General features: G+C 42.4%; 1 protein-coding gene across 12 annotated transcripts in view; it reads right to left on the bottom strand.

Annotated features, from left to right (window-relative positions):
- Positions 1-19,093, bottom strand: part of SPECC1 (sperm antigen with calponin homology and coiled-coil domains 1) — a 291,359-nt gene that overhangs the window by 199,275 nt on the left and 72,991 nt on the right. For all 12 annotated transcript variants that reach the window (XM_080681002.1, XM_080681006.1, XM_080681007.1 and 9 more), the window contains one exon: positions 9,462-9,597. In XM_080681002.1, the coding sequence (XP_080537128.1) occupies positions 9,462-9,597 (136 nt within the window). The remainder of the gene's footprint in view (positions 1-9,461; positions 9,598-19,093) is intronic.

Genomic DNA, 19,093 nt, shown 5'->3' on the forward strand with positions numbered 1-19,093 from the left:
CTGCCTGATGCCCCTAACTGCTCACCTGCCTGCCTGATGGCCCCTAACTATTCGCCTGCCTGCCTGATCGACCTTAACCACTCGCCTGCCTGCCTGATGACCGCTAACCACTCTGCCTGCCTGCCTGATCACCCTTAACCACTCTGCCTGCCTGCCTGATCGCCCCTAGCCACTCTGCCTGCCTGCCTGATTGCCTCTAACTGCTCGCCTGCCTGCCTGATCACCCCTAACTGCCTCTGCCTTGGCCCTAGCCGCCGCAGCTTCATCCCAAAGGATGTCCGGAATGACGTCCAGATGGTCGTTTGGCTGTCTGGTCTAATTAGCATATTACACTTTTATTATTATAGAGGATGGCTATACCTGTTCTTCTCTGGATGCCATTTGCTTAGAGAACCATTTTCCACCCTTTCGCTTTGAGTTTATATTTGTCCTTGTAGCTGAGATGTGTCTCCTGAAGGCAGCACATGGTTGGGTTTTGTTTTGCAACCCAATCTGCTACTCTGTGCCTTTAATTGCTAAGTTCAGTCCATTTACATTTAGAGTGACTACTGATATATGAAAGATTTCCTGTAGCCATTTTATCTTTTGTTTTCTGATAGCTCTGGCTTTCCAATGTTCTTTTCCCTTGTGTTTCTATCTGTTGTTTTGATTTGGTGGTATTCTATGATTTTTCCCGTTTCCTCTTCTTTTATTTTATTTTTATTTTTATTTTTTAGTATTTTTTTAAATAAATCTTTATTGTTCAGATTATTACAGGTGTTCCTCTTTTTCTTCCCCCATAGCTTCCCTCCACCTGATTCTCCACCCCACCCCATACCCTTACCCCCCGCCACTGTCTTCATCCATAGGTGTAAGATTTTTGTCCAATCTCTTCCTGAACCCCTCACACCCCCTTCCCCCTGAGAATTGTCAGTCCACTCCCTTTCTATGTCCCTGATTCTATTATATTCACCAGTCCATTCTGTTCTTCAGATTTTTTATTCACTTGATTTTTAGATTCACTTGTTGGTAGGTATGTATTTGATGTCATTTTGTTGTTCATAATTTTTATCTTTACCTTTTTCTTCTTCTTCCTCTTCTTAAAGAATACCCTTCAGCATTTCATGTAATCCTGGTTTGGTGGTGATGAACTCCTTTAGCTTTTTCTTGTCTGTGAAGCTCTTTATCTGACCTTCAACTCTGAATGATAGCTTTGCTGGGTAGAGTAATCTTGGTTGTAGGTTCTTGTTGTTCATCACTTTGAATATTTGTTGCCACTCCCTTCTGGCTTGCATAGTTTCTGCCGAGAAATCAGCTGACAGTCGTATGGGTGCTCCCTTGTAGGTAACTAACCGTTTTTCTCTTGCTGCTTTCAAGATTCTCTCTTTGTCTTTTGCCCTTGGCATTTTAATTATGATGTGTCTTGGTGTGGTCTTCTTTGGATTCCTCTTGTGCGGGGTTCTGTGCGCTTCCTGAAATTGTAAGTCTATTTCTTTCACCAGGTAGGGAAAGTTTTCTGTCATTATTTCTTCTAATAGGTTTTCAATATTTTGCTCTCTGTCTTCTTCTGGCACACCAAAAATTCGGATGTTGGTACGCTTAAAGTTGTCCCAGAGGCTCCTTACACTATTTTCATATTTTTGGATTCTTTTTTCTTTTTGTTTTTCTGGTTGGGTGTTTTTTGTTTTCTCATATTTCAGATCTCTGGTTTGATTCTTGGGGTACGTTGATCTACAGTTGAGTTTCTGTATATTCTTTATTTCAGACAGTGTATGCTTAATTTCTGACTGGTCCTTTTTCATTTTTTTGGCATTCTCATTAAGGTCCTTGAAGGTCTCATCAAGTTTCTAGGCGGTTTTTAGAAGATTCTTGAGTAACCTTATAAATGTGGTTCTGAACTCTATGTCGTCCAGTAGTTTGCTTTTTTCCACTTCTTTCATTTGTGACATGTTTCTTTGTCTCCGCATTTTGGCTGCTTCCCTGTGTTGGAGGAGTGGCTTTGTGTGGTAGGTGACCTATAGGGGCCAGTAGCTCAGCCTCCCCAATCACCTGAGGAGGACGCTCTTGGTACACCCCCTTGTGGGCTGAGTGCAAAGTCTTGGTGTAGTTAAGCCTTGATTGCTGTTGGTACACTGGGAGCAATTGACCTCCAGGCCAATTGGCTGTGAGGACCCGCTGTGTCTATAATGGAAGAACTGCTGCTCTGGAGACACGCTTATGGTGCAGGACTTGTTTCAGTGGGGCTTTGGTGCTCACTGAGTCTGCCTCTTGAATGTGTCACTTATGGATGTGAGGAGTTGAAATCTGGTGTCTCACACTGACCACTAGGTACACTGGTTTCTGGATCTCCAATGGGGTGCAGGTCAGCTACTGTCTGAGGCTACCCAGCAGGCGCTACAGCGAGAACTACAGTTTTCTCCTCTTTGCTTGGGGTTTGGAGGTTTTGGAGCTGTCTGACCCGGGCTGCAAGTTTGCTAGGTTAAGCTGCAATAGGGCAGGCCATTCATATGCTAAAGCCGCTGCTTGGAGCTTGGGTGGGTTTGCAGATTGTGCAGGGCGGGGTCTCAGGGCGTCACTAGGCTAGGGCAGCGATGGCTGCCATTAAGCTGGCTCTGCGCCTCCGACCGCGTCTCTGCATCCTGCGCCCCAGCACAGTAAACAATAATTCCTGCGCGCAGCCCTGCAAGCAAGCCTCCCTCACTTTCCGACCCCACAGCAGACAGTCTAGCTTCTCCCCGTAGGAGTTTGGGTCCCCTGTGTCTCCCCAGAAACTGGAGTTCAGAGTAATCGGGAGCTTGTCTCCCTTCGGGTTGAAAAAAGCAGCACTCCCAGTCGCCCGTCACCAGCCTGATTCGCACTCCCCCATACCTCAGCTTTTCAGTGCTTGTGCACCTCTCAATGCTGTTTTCTCTTTCCTTCTAGTTATAGAACTTCCACTCAGCCAGCTTTCCCGTGGTTCTGGGTGATAGACGTTTTGTCTTTTTGTTGTAGTTTTGAAATTGTTGTGCGAGGCAGCAGTTTAGGTGTTTACCTACGCTGCCATCTTGGATCCTCCTACACAGTAGATTCTTAATAAATGTCCCCGTTTCCTCTTCTTTTAATGTATGTGTCTCAGTTCTGCTTTTTTATGTGTGTTTATGGTTACCATTAGATTTATGCAAAAGAAAGTTTCTTGTACACAGTAGTTCTTTTTCTTCTTAATGTATCTTATCTTTATAAGTACAGATCTTTATTTCTTTCTTTTTTATGTTTTTGTTGTCACAAAGTATCCCTATTTATGCTCTGAGTTCATTTCCGAATTTCAGTAGTTATTTTTCTCTCTTTTAAAAATGTTTTACCTTCTTTATCCTTTATGTTATACTTAAGTGTATCATAATCTATTTTGAATAAGGGTTGCAATATCCAGCTTCTGTCTGTCAGTCATCTTACTTATAGTTTTGTATCTTTTTTGTCTTTTGTTTCAGGCACAACATTCCCTTTGGTATTTCTTGTAACAGAGATATTGTAGTGGTAAATTCCCTCAGCTTTTGTATGTCTGAAAAAGTCTTTATTTCTCTTTCATATTTAAAGAATAACTTTGCTAGATATTTTATTTTTAATTGGTAATTTCTCTCTTTCAATGGTTTGATATATTTGATTCTTAGCTTGTAAGGTTTCAGCTGAAAAAACTGATGATACTGTAAATGGAATTTCCTTCATCTTTTTCCTGGCTGCCTTGAGATTTCTTTTATTTCCATTAATTTTTGACAGTTTTCATATAATGTGCCTTGGAGATGGCCTTTTTGGATAATTGGTGTTCTGCTTGCTTCTTGGGTCAAGGATCCAGCTCTGTCCCCAGGTTTGGGATGCTCTCATCAACTACTTATTTGAATAGGCCCTCTGTTACCTTCTCCTTCTCTCTGCCTCCGGTACACCCATTATTCTTATAGTACACTTTCTGATGGAGTCAGATCGTTCTCATTGAGTTCTTTCTTTATTTTTATTTTTACCCTGACGTCTCTCTTCTACCCGTGTCATCTGTATATTTCTATCTTCGATATCACTAATTTTTTGCTCCATCTGGTCAGCTCTCTTTCCTAAACTTGCTAGTTCATTCTTTATCTCTTCTTCTACAGAATTTCCATTTGGTTCTTTTTTAAAGTTTCATTCTCTTTTGTAAAGTGATCCTTTTGTTTGTTGATTTTATTTTACTTCATTAAACAGTCTACCTGTATTTTTTTGTATTTTGTATATTTTTTTCAGAACTGCAATATTGAATTCTCTGTCAATTATGTAACATATTTCCATTTTCTTTAAGTTTATTTCCTGGAAGATTTTTCATTTTCTTTCTTTCTGTCTTATTACCTTGGTTACTCACAGTATTTGATGGATTCCTTTTTCTGCCTAGGCATCTATGGGAATGAAACCTGATTTTTTAATATATATTATTTAAATAATTTTTTTTCAATTACAGTTGACATATAATATTATATTAGTTTCAGATGTACACTACAATGATTAGACATTATATAAATTACTAAGTTATCATCCCAATATATCTCGCACCCATCTGACACCATACATAGTGCTTGAAATATTATTGACTATATTTCCTATGCTATACTTTGCATCTTTATGACTATTCTGTAACAACCAATTTGTACTTGTTAATCCTTCACCTTTTTCACCCATATCCCAACCCCTCTCTCATCTGGAAACCATAAAAACGTTTTCTGTATCCATGAGTCTGTTTCTGTTTTGCTTGTCTGTTTATTTTTGTAGAATCAATTGTTGAGATATGTTTTTATTGTCCATATATATTTTTTCTTCTTAAAAAAGACCCTTTAACATTTCATATAATACTAATTTATTTTGGTGGTGATGAACTTTTTTAGATTTTTCTTGTCTGGGAAGGTCTTTATCTGACCTTCAATTCTAAATGATAGCTTTGCTGGGTAATCTTGGTTGTACGTCCTTACTTTTTATCACTTTCTTTTATTTACTTCTATTATTTTTTTAAAATTAAATGGTTTTTAATTTCAGACCTATTTTTTTTTATTTTTATATCTTTATTGTTGAGAGTTTTACAGATGTTCCCTTTCATTCCCCCACTGCCCCACTCCACCCAGTCCCTGCCTCACCCCAGGCTTTCACCACCCTATTGTCTGTGTCCATAGGTAATGCATGTAAGTTCTTTGATTAATCTTTTCCTGCACCCCTTCCCTCTGAGATTCATCAGTCTGTTTCATGTTTCTATGCCTCTGATTCTATTTTATTCATCAATTTATTTTGTTCATTAGATTCCTTGTTTATTTTTATTTTTAGATTCAGTTGTTGATATTTATTGCCATTTCATTGTTCATATATCATTTTTCTTCTTCTTTTTCTTCCTAACTGCTTTTCTCTTGCTGTTTTTAAGATTCTCTCTTTGTTTTAACCTTTGGCATTTTAATTATGATGTGTCTTGGTGTGGGCCTCTTTGGATTCCTCTTGTTTGGGATTCTCTACTTCCTGGACTTATAAGTCTATTTCTTTCACCAGTAGAGGAAATTTCCTGTCATTGTTTCTTCAAATAGGTTTTCAATATCTTGCTCTCTCTTCTTCTTCTTCTGGCACCCCCATAATGTAAATTATGGTACACTTGAAGTTGTCCCAGAGGCTCCTTATACTATCTTCATATTTTTTTATTCTTTTTTTTCTCTTCTGCTTGGGTGTTTTTTGCTTCCTCATATTCCAAATCATTGATTCTCAGAATTCTCTATTCTACTGTTGAATTCCTGTAAATTATTCTTTATTTCAGTTAGTGTATGCTTAATTTCTGACTGGTCCTTTTTCATGTCTTTGATGTTCTAAGGTTCTTGAAATTCTCACTAAGATCATTGAAATTCTCACCAAGTCTCTTGAAGCTCTCATTAAGAACCTTGAGTATCCTTACAACCACTGTTTAAAACTCTGTATTTAGTAGTTAGCTTGCTTCCATTTCATTTAGTTCTTTTTCTGGAGATTTCTTCTTTTCTTTCCAATCCTTTCTGGCCTGAAATGTTTCTGTTGAGAAATCAGCTGACAGTCTATGGGAGCTCACACATTCTGATTGGGTGTTTTTTGCTTCCTTACATTCCAAATCACTGATTTGATTTTCTGCTTCATCTATTCTACTGTTGATTCACTGTAAATTATTCATTTTAGTTAGTGCATACTTCATTTCTGACAGGTTCTTTTTTATGGTCTCCATGTTCTTTTTAATGCTGTTGAAGTTCTCACTGAGTTCATTGAGCATCCTTATAACCAGTATTTTGAACTCTGTATCTAGTAAATTGCCTGTCTCAATTATGCTTAGTTCTTTTTCTAGAGTTTTGTCCTATTCTTTCATTTGGGATATGTTTCTTTGTCTCCTCATTTGGCAGCCTACCTGTGTTTGCTTCTATGTATTAGGTAGAGCTGCTATGTCTCCTGAGCGTGGAAGACTGGTCATATGTAGTAGGTGCTCTGTAGGGCCCAGTGGCATAGGCTCTCCCAATCACCTAAGCTGAGTACTCTGGATGCAACCCCCAGCCTGTGTGGGCTGTGTATTCCCTCCTATTATAGTTGAGCCTTGGTTGCTATTAGACCATCAATGGGAGGGATTTACCCCCAGTCCGATTGGCTGCAAGGACTGGCTGTAACTACTGACCACTGTGGAGGATTAAATGTGCAGGGAACGACCCCACAGAGTAGGACTTACTTCAACAGGGTGCTGGTGCCTGCTGAGTCTGTCCCTTGAGTGCGTCACTTGTGGAAGTGGTTGGGTGGTGCTTTGACATGGTCTGAAGCTATCTACTAGGTGTGCTGGCTCTGAGGCCTCCCAGGTGGTACAGGCCAAGTTCAGCTGCCACCTGTGTTCTGCCCAGGGCCACCTGGCATGAGCTGCAAAGTGATCTGCAGATGGCTGCTACTTGTGTTGGGCTTGGAGGTGCCCAGGGGAGGCCAAGTTGTGAACTAAGACTGGCTGCTGCTAGTACCAGGTCTGGGGCCACTTAGCCAGAGTACAGGGCATACTGAGGCCAGATGCTGCTGCTTATTTGAGAGATTTTAGAAAAGTCTGAAACATGAGCCAAGACAGACCATTTGTATGGAAAAGCCACTTGAAACAGTTTGGATGGGCCTGCAAGCAAGCTGGGGTTGGGTCTCATGGAATTGCCAGGATGAGGGGTGTCTCTGAAAAGGAACAATGGCCTCTGCCAGCACTTTTGTCTGACAGAAAGTTGCCACCCTGAGCTCTTGCCCTAATGTAAGACAATTCAGTTCCTCCCTGTATGTCTCTGGTAGCTTTCTAGCTGCTGTCCCAGCACTGGAGCTCAGAAAGTGTGATTGCAAGTCCGTGTGCAGGTCCTGTAAGAGGAACTGCCTGGAACTCAGCCACAATCCCTGCTGGTTTTTACAGCCAGAAGTTGTGGGGACTTCTCTTCCTGGCACTGGAACCCTGGCCTGTTGTGGGGCTAGGACCCCTGGTTCCTCAGGAGGAACCTCTGCAGCCGAGATAGCCTTCCCAATTTTTATAGAGCACATGTGGGCGTGGGACCAGCCTGTTCTGCATCTCCATCCCTCCTACTAGTCTCAATGTGGCTTCTTCCTTAAATCCCTAGTTGTAGGACGTCAATTCAGACAGGTTGCAGAGAGTTCTGAATGATGGTTGTTCTGTAGTTGTAATTTTGATGTGGTTGTGGGAGGATTCAAGTACCACATTTACCTATGCCACCATCTTGACCAGAACTTCTGCTTTTTTTTTTTTTTTTAAGAGTAGCTTCTCTATTTAGTAGCTTGATAATAAGTCTTTCTTTTGTTCTCCAGTAGGTGACACTGAAGCACAATATTTAAATTTCTCTTGCATTGCTTTGGTTTGTCAGATCTCTGCTGGATGGTGGAAAATGTCTTCTATTCCTTAGGGAGGGGAGCTTCTCCTCTGTGGCCAGGTCACCTCAGTTTCAGGGCTCCGCAACCACGGGGCAGCAATGGTCAGGGATCGGGTTCCAGGCCTGTGAAATTCCAGTGCTGTTCTCTGCAGAGATGGGTGGGGGTGGGTGAGCTGGGAGAGGCCTATTGGTGTGTTTGTAGATTTGTTCTCCTCCCAGTAATGGTGACTGCTAGACCTCAGCTGCATCGCCTTTGTGTCTTCGCCCCTGTCATTGCGATTAGTTGCCAAGTGCACCTGTTTCTTGCTCTCCAGTTCTCAGGGCAGCAGATAACATGCTCTGTAGCTCAACACTCATGGCTACAGCTCCTTCTGGGGCCTGCCGCTAGTCTGGAAGGGTGAGGGGCACCAGCCTGGCTCCATGGCTTTGTTTTTCTGCCTGCAGTAGCAGACACCATACAACCACGGCGGTACCTCTGCACCATCTCTGCCCAGGTCACTGGGTTCGGGTGCAGCCTATACCAACACTGCCTTAGGCATGCTCACCTCACTGCATCTCTCTGCTCCTCCAGGCTGCAGGTCGCAACCTGATTCCTCCCCTCTCCCGAGACCGGCGGTGAGCGATGGGCTGCACCTGTGTCACCTGTTTCTGTTCTTCTTTCCCACCCCACCTGCTCCCTCTGACTCGCCTACCTTCAGATGTTTCCATGTGAGGATCTCTCAGATGTGTTTGTATATGAGCAGGGAATCCTTTATTGATTTATAGCTGTTCAACTTGTAACTTCAAAGTAAGAGACCAGAGTAGCCTTTCTCGTCGCCTCTGATGTCACTCCTCTATTCTTTCATGTTTTAAAAGTTTCCCACATTCTGGACTCAAATATAATGGTTAAAAAACCTTTTCTGGCCCGGCCGGCATGGCTCAGTGGTTGAGCGTTGACCTGTGAACCAGGAGGTCACAGTTCGATTCCAGGTCAGGGCACATGCCTGGGTTGCGGGCTCGGTCCCCAGGTTGGGATGTGCAGGAAGTAGCCAATCAATAATTCCCTCTCATCAATGATGTTTTTATCTCTCCAACCCTTTCCCTTCCTGTCTGAAATCAATAAATAAATCAATAAAACCTTTTCTGTTTCTCAAAAAGACAGAGAACGTTCACATTTCCATGTCCACCGCCCTCTAAGCAACTCAGAGTGCAGAGCATCCTGATCTCCATGCGCTGTTGAACACCACATCTGTGAGGGACCTACAGAGCTGGCTCATTCACTGCTCAATGCCCGTCGCCCCAAGACAACACCAGGACATATGCCACCTTGCCTGGACTTCACACAGGCACCATGGCAGATGCACAACTGGAGGACAGCGGGAACCACGGCATCCCCGTTACCTTTCTGTTCTTGTCTGTCTCCCCCGTAGATGTAACTCCATGGGCTGGATGTTGTTGCCTAAAACAGTTCCTGGCCCAGAGTAAGTGCTTAACACATATCTGATGAGGGGAGGGATGCATCAGTCACTGACGTGCTGTCCTAGGCCAAGATGAGTGGCCTGCTGGGTCCCCCTGACCTGGGCCCCTCCTACCTGGGCCCCTCAGACATGCATTCCTGACCTGCGTCCCTCCTACCTGGGTGGCTCCTCATGCGGCTCTCAGTGAGCTCGGAGAAGGTTCCAGCTGTCGAAGTCTTTTTCAGTCGAACTATCCCGGAAGCGGTGGTACTTCCCGGCTTGTTGAGCATGTCCTCACTGCTGGCCCTCTTGAGCTAAGAGAGAGGTAGAGGGGAAAAAGGATCAAGAGACCCATTTTCAGTAAGGAGTGCTATACACCAAGAAGCCTGTGAGCAATCCCACGGCCCAGCGGTTACAATGCAGTGGTGGCCCTTTGCGGAGCACAGCAGTGTGAAGGGGACAAATGCAAAGCTCGATACACCTGTGTGTATCTTTTACAGGTTGGAGCATAATCTTTCCTACCATTTCAAAGAATATTATAAGATTAGGGGTAAATAATACCATTGTCCCACACTTCAAATAATGAATTCCTAAATACCCTGTTTTCCTGGGAAAATATTTTTTAAAGAATGGGAGCTGCTGAAAAAAGAACTGTGAAATGCACAAAAGTTAGGACATGGCAATGCACAAAATAATTCAAGGACAAAATTAACTTAAAAATATATGTCTGGAGGAAGCAGAGGGAAGAGACATACAAGGCCTGGAATCTACTGTGCTCAACACCAAGTACTCCGCCCGGGATCTCCCGTAGACAACGAGTTCCAAGGGAAGAAAGGACGTTTTCTTGGAGGCCAAAAGAACACTGTTAACGAATGACAGAAAGAAAAGCAGAACCCCTCATTCCTTTTTGCTCTTTTCTCTGTCATGAAATGGGAGACGAAACATTTGTCAAAAGAAATTGAAGTTTAAGTGGGGGACCCCGTGCAGCACCTCCGGCCGACCTTTCTCCAGGTTTCGCAACCCGTGTGACAATGATGTCACTGGAGTCCTCAGGGTAGGATTCACCACATTGAATCTGCGGTGGAAGCTGTCAAACGACGTTCAGCCACAGCCAGTTTGAAATGAAAAACCCAGGCAGCGCTGGCTGCACCAAGGAGAGCACAGTGGGAGCCTGTGGCCATCAGGAACAGCCTCCATGTCAACAACCATATTGCATCTCAGCTGCGGGACCCACTGCTGTGGAGACTGTGGCGTGGTTTTATGCACCAGGAGAGTTGGGATTCCAGATTTGTATTTGGCAGATGTCTTCCTGTGTCTCCTCTTGTATCTGCAACTTCACTGAAACCACAGAATGGGAGGCAAGACCCAGACACCAACACACAGATGTAGCTGAAGACCACATGGTGTGGGCTGCTTATTGCTGGTTATGATGATACTAGTAGCTCATTGCGCGATATTGCACACAGTAGGCCACCTGCCGCTTCCACGGGAGCCGGCGGGAACTGCAGTGCGCTGCCAGGAGCCGGAAGCCGTGCAGCTTCCCCAGGAAGCGGAAGCAAGCCGCTGGCATCCATGGGAATCGGGAGGGAACCGCGCCGATTCTATGGGAGACGGGCCCGCAGTCTTCTATCTGGGCCTGCGCTTGGCCGCAGAGGCTGCAGGCTGGCCCCCCGCCCCTGTCCATGTCCGCTCCGGCTCTGAGGACTGGCCCAAGCCGGGGCGGCGACTCGCCGGCCCCCCCATCTCTGTCTCCGTCTCCACTCTGGGCCTCACCTGTGTGCGCAACCTCCTCCTGTCAGTCATGACCCGTTACAGGGTTCCGGCCTAATTTGAATATTTCCTCTTTATATATATAGATGGGCCCTCAGCTTTCCAAACCTGTCCATCTGCTGACTATTCTGACTGCAGAGCTATGTCCATTGGGGCCCGTTCCCAACCAGCTCGCACTTCCTTGGAGAGACCCATGTCTGAGTGAATGGAGTGCAGTCCGAGTGAGCTGGTTAAGCGTGGTCTGCGTGCTTTCAGAGAGACACTTCCTACAGGATGGGGCCTAGTACAAGAAGTGCTTCCTCTGCAATTGTGGAGACTCGGAGTTGATGGATGAGGATGAGGATGTGGCTCCACGCCTGGAGGCCTGGAAGAAAGGCCACAGGGAAGGCACAGCCTCGCCGCCCGCTAATGAGCCTGCAGAAAGGCTGATGAGCCAGCGGGGCAGCAGCTGAGAACCCCACCTGTGTGCGCAACGTCACACATGCAAGAGCACGGGACTGAGCACTGTGACACTAATTTGCACTTTGAACCGAAATACGCAGTGTGGAGTGGTATGTTACACTTTGAACCGAAATACGCAGTGTGGAGTGGTATGTTACACTTTGAACCGAAATATGCAGTGTGGAGTGGTATGTTTTAGGAATCAGTCCAGATGTAAATTTTTTCCAAGCAGCTTCACTGAAACCATATAATGGGGTGCGTTTTTCTTGGAGCGGCTCTATGTAGTCATATCCTAGAAAGTATAGTTAGCTGCACTAATGTTTTTATACAAAGAATACATAAAAACATTTTGTGGTTTTAAAGACAACTATAAAATAAAATTGTTTCATCTGCTGGTGAAAAAAAAGAGGGGGAGCCTTAAATGACCTATCACTGCTGGTCTAGGAAGTGACACCAAGTTAGTGAGAAAGACCAAAGGACTTCTCCCAACCACTGTAAGTCTTTAAAGAACATTACTGGAAGTTTAGACTTGGAAGATGGCTGCCGACGGAAAGGCAGACTGCAAGATAGTGTGTGAGTGAGAAAACAAAGAAGAGTGTGGGGTTGCATAGGGAGTGTTTGTTGGTGAGTTGAGGGACAGCTATACTCCAGGAGACTGTGGGGGACTGTCAGACGGGGCTCCCCTGACCGGGCAGCCCCCACTGCTGCTGGGTTCCCTCCCGGAGCGACCGGCTCAGACGCGGAGACCACGCCATATTGAAGGGGAAAGTGGATGTTATCGGGAGCCTGAAAAGCCCAAGGAATCTACAACTACGGCACCCTCTGAACAGCTGGGAACCTGAGAACACCGATCCCCAAGTGGCACAAGCACGCAGATTCAGAAGAGCTCTACACTCCATCATGGAAAGGTCAGATTTCGCCTGGGAGAAGGTGAGGTCTGGGATCCCGGCAGGAGAGAGAAACGCGCACACGGGAGCTGGAGACCTGGGGAAGTCTGTGCCTAGAAAAATCCGTGGCTGTTGGGGCTGGCATGATCCGTGAAAGTGGAAGAGGGTCCGCAGAGCTGATAACAGAAGGGAACTCTAAAAAGCAACCCATTTTGATCTGGGCACAAAAGGACAGCCTAAAAATTTTAAAAGTGTGCCAGCTGCTTAGATCCAAGGGGAAAAAAGACTGCACAGACTTGCGCGCAGCCCCGGAGTTCGCACACTTAACTCTGGCTCTTTTTTTTTTCTCTTTAAATCCTTGCTTCTGATTACTAAGCCCAATACATAGGATCACCCAATTGGGGACACTCTAAGAGACTAGAAGGGAAAGTTGTTTTTCTGGAACCTGGGGATCAGAGCAGGGAATAATCATCAGAGAACCAGCTCTGGGGCAACCCACTCCCACAAACCGGAATTAAATGCCACAGGGAAAACAAAATCTAAACACTAGCTAGAGAGGACCTATAGACCCAGAGGTCAATCCAGAAACACTGCCACCCAGGGGTTGAATCACAAATTGACTCGTGTAAACACAAACTGCCTGCTTGAAAATCAGGACTGGCTAACAACACTGAGGAGCAGTGGAACGCAGGGAACTTCAATACTGTCCTGACTAGGAAACAGGAGTGCCAAACAGAACAGTAGAGGAAGTGAATGACCTTCAATACTGCACATTTTTATTTTTTTCATCTTTTACTTAAGAAACTAATTTTTTTTTCTTTTTTCCTCACTTGATTTTACCTTTTTAATTATTACATTTTTACTTTCAATCAGTATTATTACTACTACTATTTTACCTTTTTTAAAAAAGTGTCATTTTATTTTCTCTTTATTTTACTTTGAAATTAGTGTTCTACATTCTACTTTCATCTTTCCTTTAGCATCATTTTGCTCTATCTCAACTTTACATTATGACATCACTCTTTTTCTCACTTTTCCCCTTTTGTTGTCCTGTTTCTCTTACCTTATTCCTGCTTTAGATTTTCCTTATTCCTTCTTTTTACCCCGTTAAAATTTCACCCTACTTATATATCTAATTTCCAATCCCCCTGTGCTAAGTCCATACACACCTCTCTCTTCTTTTTTTTCACTATCCAAAATGTTTTTCTCTCTATCCTTTTGTTGTTGTTTGCTTGACTGTTGATTATATAGATTTTTTTATGCTTGTAAGTGATATTGTTTTTCTTTTTCTTTTTGTTTTTGTTTGTTTTTTGCTTCTGTTTTCCCTTGCCTCACTTGATATTAGTTGTTGTTTGTAGTTTACATTCAACTCCAGGTACTTGTTGCTGGCATGTGTTGGGATTAGTGGCTGTTCTATTGGAGTTTTCTCCCATATATATACTTTTTTCCCCCCTCTTTCTTATTCTCTCTTTTTCTCTCTTATTTTTATCTCCATTTCCCAATTTCATTTTTGCACTCCTTTTTTTTTCCTCTTCATTCTTTCTTATCCTCTAATTCGCCTTTTTCTGGTGGTCACTTTTATTTGGAGTTATTAATATCGTGAATAATTGTGTTCAGTGCCTTGTGTGTTGTGCCTTGTTGTGTTGTATTTTGTGCCTTTAAATCAACACAGGAGAGAGAGAGGACTACATAACCAGATACACGGAGAAGAGAGAACATGGGGAGATGAAGAAACAGCCCGCATATGAAAGAAAAGCAGGTATCACCAGAAAAGGAAGTAAACGAAATGGAGGAAAGCAACCTATCAGAGAAAGAATTCAGAGAAATGATGATAAGGTGGATGAAAAGAATGGAAGACAAATTCGACAATATGTGTAAGAACCAAGAGGAAATAAAGAAGAATCAAGAAGAAATGAAAAATGACATCGCTGCTGTAAAGAACTAAATATAAAGCATCAAGAGTGGACTAGAAGAAGCAGAGGACAACATTAGTGAGCTAGAAGACAAGGTAGGAAAAAATACCCAAGTAGAGCAGCTTCTAGAAAAAAAAATTAAAAAGCAGGAGGAGAGCCTAAGGGAACTTTGGGACAACACAAAACAAAACAATATCCACATAAATAGGGGTTTCAGAAGGAGAGGAAACTGAGCAAGGAATAGAAAACCTGTTTGAAGAAATAATGACAGAAAACTTCCCTGATATAGGGAAGAAAAAACCCACTCCAGGAGACTGTGGGGGACTGTCAGACGGGGCTCCCCTGACCGGGCAGCCCCCACTGATGCTGGGTTCCCTCCCAGAAGGAAGGGAACAAATCCAAGAAGTTCACAGAGTCCCAAGCAAAATGAACCCCAAAAGACCGATGCCAAGGCACATTATAATTAAATGGGCAAACACCAACAACAAAGAAAGAATCTTAAAAGTGGCCAGAGAGAGACAGAAAGTTACCTACAAAGGATCCCTCATCAGACTAGCGACTGATTTCTCAACAGAAACACATCAGGCCAGAAGAGAATGGAATAAAATATACAAAGTCATGCAAAGGAAGGGTCTGAATCCAAGAATACTGTACTCAGCAAGGCTATCAATCAAACTTGAAGGTGAAATCAGGAGCTTCACAGACAAAAAAGGACTAAGGGAGTTTACTACCACCAAACCAGCAATGCAAGAAATGCTAAAGGGTCTTCTGTAAAAAAGAGAAATAAGAAGTGAAGAAGGTGCCAAAACCGGTTTGGCTCAGTGGATAGAGCGTCGGCCTGCGGACTGAAGGGTCCCAGGTTCGATTCCGGTCAAGGGCATGTACCTTGGTTGCAGGCACATCCCCAGTGGGGGGTGTGCAGGAGGCAGCTGATCGATGTTTCTCTCTCATCGATGTTTCTAGCTCTCTATCCCTCTCCCTTCCTCTCTGTAAAATATCAATAAAATATATTAAAAAAAAAAAAAAAGAAGTGAAGAAGGAACACAGGGGTAAAGAATAAAAATGGCGACAAACAAGTACCTATCAATAATAACTTTAAATGTAAATGGATTAAATGCCCCAATCAAAAGACATAGGGAAACAGATTGGATAAGAAAACATTACCCATGTATCTGCTGTCTACAAGAAACCCACCTCAGAAAAAAAGACGCACACAGACTGAGGGTGAAGGGATGTAAAAAGGTTTTTCAGGTGAATGGAAATGAAAAAAAACAGGGGTAGCAATACTTATATCTGACAAATTAGATCTCAAAGTGAAGGACATAAAAACAGATAAGGAAGGCCGCTTCATAATACTAAAGGGAGCAATCCAACAAGAAGAAATAACTCTGGTAAACATATACGCACCCAATATAGGAGCACCCAAATAGATAAAAAAAAAAAAAAAACTCCTGGAAGATATCAAGGAAGAGATTGACAGCAATACAATCATAGTAGGAGACTTTAATACCCCACTATCACCATTGGACAAATCCTCTAAAAAAAAAAAATCAGCAAAAAAACATCAATCCTAAATGACTCACTAGACCAGATGGAATTAATTAACATCTTCACAATGTTGCACCCCAAAGCCACAGACTATATATTCTTCTCAAGTGCACATGGGTCATTTTAAAAGATAGACCATATATTGGGTCACAGGCAAAGTCTCTTCAAATTCAAGAAGATAGAAATCATATCAAGCATCTTCTCAGATCACAGTGGCATAAAACTGAAAATCAACTACAATAAAAATAATCCAGAAAAAACAAACACATGGAGACTAAATAGCATGCTATTAAACAAGGACTGGGTTACCAGAGAGATCAAAGAAGAAATAAAAAACATCATGGCAACAAATGACAATGAAAACACAACAATCCAAAATCTATGGGACACAGCGAAAGCAGTCTTGAGAGGGAAGTTCATAGCTCTACAAGCCTACTGCAAAAAACAAGAAACAATGGTAATAAATTACCTAACCCTACAACTCAAAGAGTTAGAAAGAGATCAACAAGAAAAGCCCAGTGTAAGCAGACGGAAGAAAATAAAGATCAGAGCGGAGATAAACAACATAGAAAACAAAAAAACAATACAAAAGATCAACAAAACCAAGAGCTGGTTCTTTGAAAGGATAAACAAGATTGATGAACCTCCAGCCAGGCTCACCAAGAAGCAAAGAGTGAGGACCCAAATAAACAAAATCAGAAATGAAAGAGGTAAAATAACAACAGACCCCACCAAAATACAAAGGATTGTTAAAAAATACTATGAACAACTCTATTCCAACAAACTGGACAACCTGGAGAAAATGGACATATTCCTAGAAAAATATAACCTTCCAAAACTCAATCAGGAAGAATCTAAACATCTCAACAGGCCAATAACTAGAAATTGAAGCAGTCATCAAAAAGCTTCCAGTAAACAAAAGCCCAGGGCCAGGCAGCTTCACAGGGGAGTTTTATCAAACATTCAAAGAAGAACTAAAACCTATCCTCCTCAGAATATTCCAAAAAATTCAAGAGGAAGGAACGCTTCCAAGCTCATTCTATGAAGCCAGCATCACCCTAATACCAAAACCAGATAAAGACAACATAATGAAAGAGAATTACAGGCCAATATCCCTCATGAACATAGATGCCAAAATCCTCAACAAAATTCTAGCAAATCGGATCCAGCACTACATCAGAAAGATCATACACCATGACCAAGTAGGATTTATCCCAGGGATGCAAGGATGGTACAATATCCGCAAATCAATAAACGTGATACATCACATAAACAAATTGAGAGATAAAAATCAAACAGTCATATCAATTGATGCAGAGAAAGCATTTCACAAAATCCAACGCCCTTTCTTGATAAAAACTCTCAGCAAAGTGGGAATAGAAGGATCATACCTCAACATAATAAAAGCCAAATATGATAAACCCACAGCCAACATCATACTCAATGGGCAAAAACTAAAACCATTTCCCCTAAGAACAGGAACAAGACAGGGGATGCCCACTCTCACCACTCCTGTTCGAAATAGTACTGGAAGTATTAGCCATTGCGATTAGAAAAGAAGAAGAAATAAAAGGCATCCAAATTGGAAAAGAAGTAAAATTGTCCTTATTTGCAGATGACATGATATTGTACATAAAAAACCCAAAAGACTCCATCAAAAAACGAATAGACTTAATAAATGAAATCAGCAATGCAGCAGGATACAAAATTAACGCCAAGAAATCTATGGCATTTCTATACACCAATAGTGAACTTAAAGAAAGAGAGACTAAAAAAGCAATCCCATTTACCATCGCACCAAAATAATTAAGATACCTAGGAATAAACTTAACTAAGGAGGTAAAAGACCTATACACGGAAAACTACAGGACACTGAAAAAAGAGGTAGAGGAAGACGTAAACAGATGGAAGAACATACCATGTTCATGGATTGGGAGAATCAACATCATTAAAATGTCCATACTACCCAAAGCAATCTATAGATTCAATGCACTCCCCATTAAAATACCAACAGCATATTTCACAGACCTAGAAAGAACTCTCCAAAAATTCATCTGGAATAGAAAAAGACCCCGAATAGCCACAGCAATCCTGAGAAAGAAGAACAAATAGGTGGGATCTCAATCCCAGATTTCAATCTGTATTACAAGGCCACTGTTCTCAAAACAGCCTGGTACTGGCACAAGAAGACACATAGATCAATGGAATAGAATAGAGAACCCAGAAATCGACCCAAACCACTATGCTCAATTAATATTTGACAAAGGAGGCATGAACATACAATGGAGTCAACACAGTCTCTTCAATAAATGGTGTTGGGAAAATTGGACAGATACATGCAAAAAAATGAAACTAGACCACCAACTTACACCATACACAAAAATAAACTCAAAACGGATCAAGAACTTAAACATAAGACAAGAAACCATAAAAATACTAAAGGAATCCACAGGCAGAGAAATCTCAGACACATGCGGAAGCAATTTCGTCACCGATACCGCCCCTAGGGCAATGGAAACTAAAGAGAAAATAAACAAATGGGACTACATCAAAATAAAAAGCTTTTGCACAGCAAAAGAAACCATCAACAAAACAACAAGAAAGACCACTGCATGGGAGAACATATTTGTCAATGTTATCACTGATAAGTGTTTAATCACCAACAGTTACAGGGAACTCATACAACTCAACAAAAGGAAGATAAACAATCCAATCAAGAAATGGGCAAGAGACCTAAAAAGAAACTTTTTGAAAGAAGACAGAAGGAAGGCCAAGAGACATATGAAAACATGCTCAAAGTCACTAATTATCCGAGAGATGCAAATCAAAACGACAATGCGGTACCATCTCACACCTATCAGAATGGCAATCTCAACAAATCAATAAATGACAAATGTTGGCGAGGATGCGGAGAAAAAGGAACCCTGGTGCACTGCTGGTGGGAATGCAGAATGGTGCAGCCACTGTGGAGAACAGTATGGAGTTTCCTCAAAAAACTAAAAATGGAACTCCATTTGACCCAGTAATACCACTTCTAGGAATATATCCCAAGAAACTAGAAACACAAATCAGAAAGGATATATGCACCCCTATGTTCATAGCAGCACAATTCACCATAGCTAAGATTTGGAAACAGCCTAAGTGCCCATCAGCAGATGAGTGGATTAAAAAACTGTGGCACATCTACACAATGGAATACTATGCCGCTGCGCTAAAAAAGAAGGAATTCCTACCATTTGCAACAACATGGA

The sequence above is a fragment of the Plecotus auritus genome (genome assembly GCF_963455305.1).
Source record: "Plecotus auritus genome assembly, chromosome: 7".
NCBI classification, from domain to species: Eukaryota; Metazoa; Chordata; class Mammalia; order Chiroptera; family Vespertilionidae; genus Plecotus; species Plecotus auritus.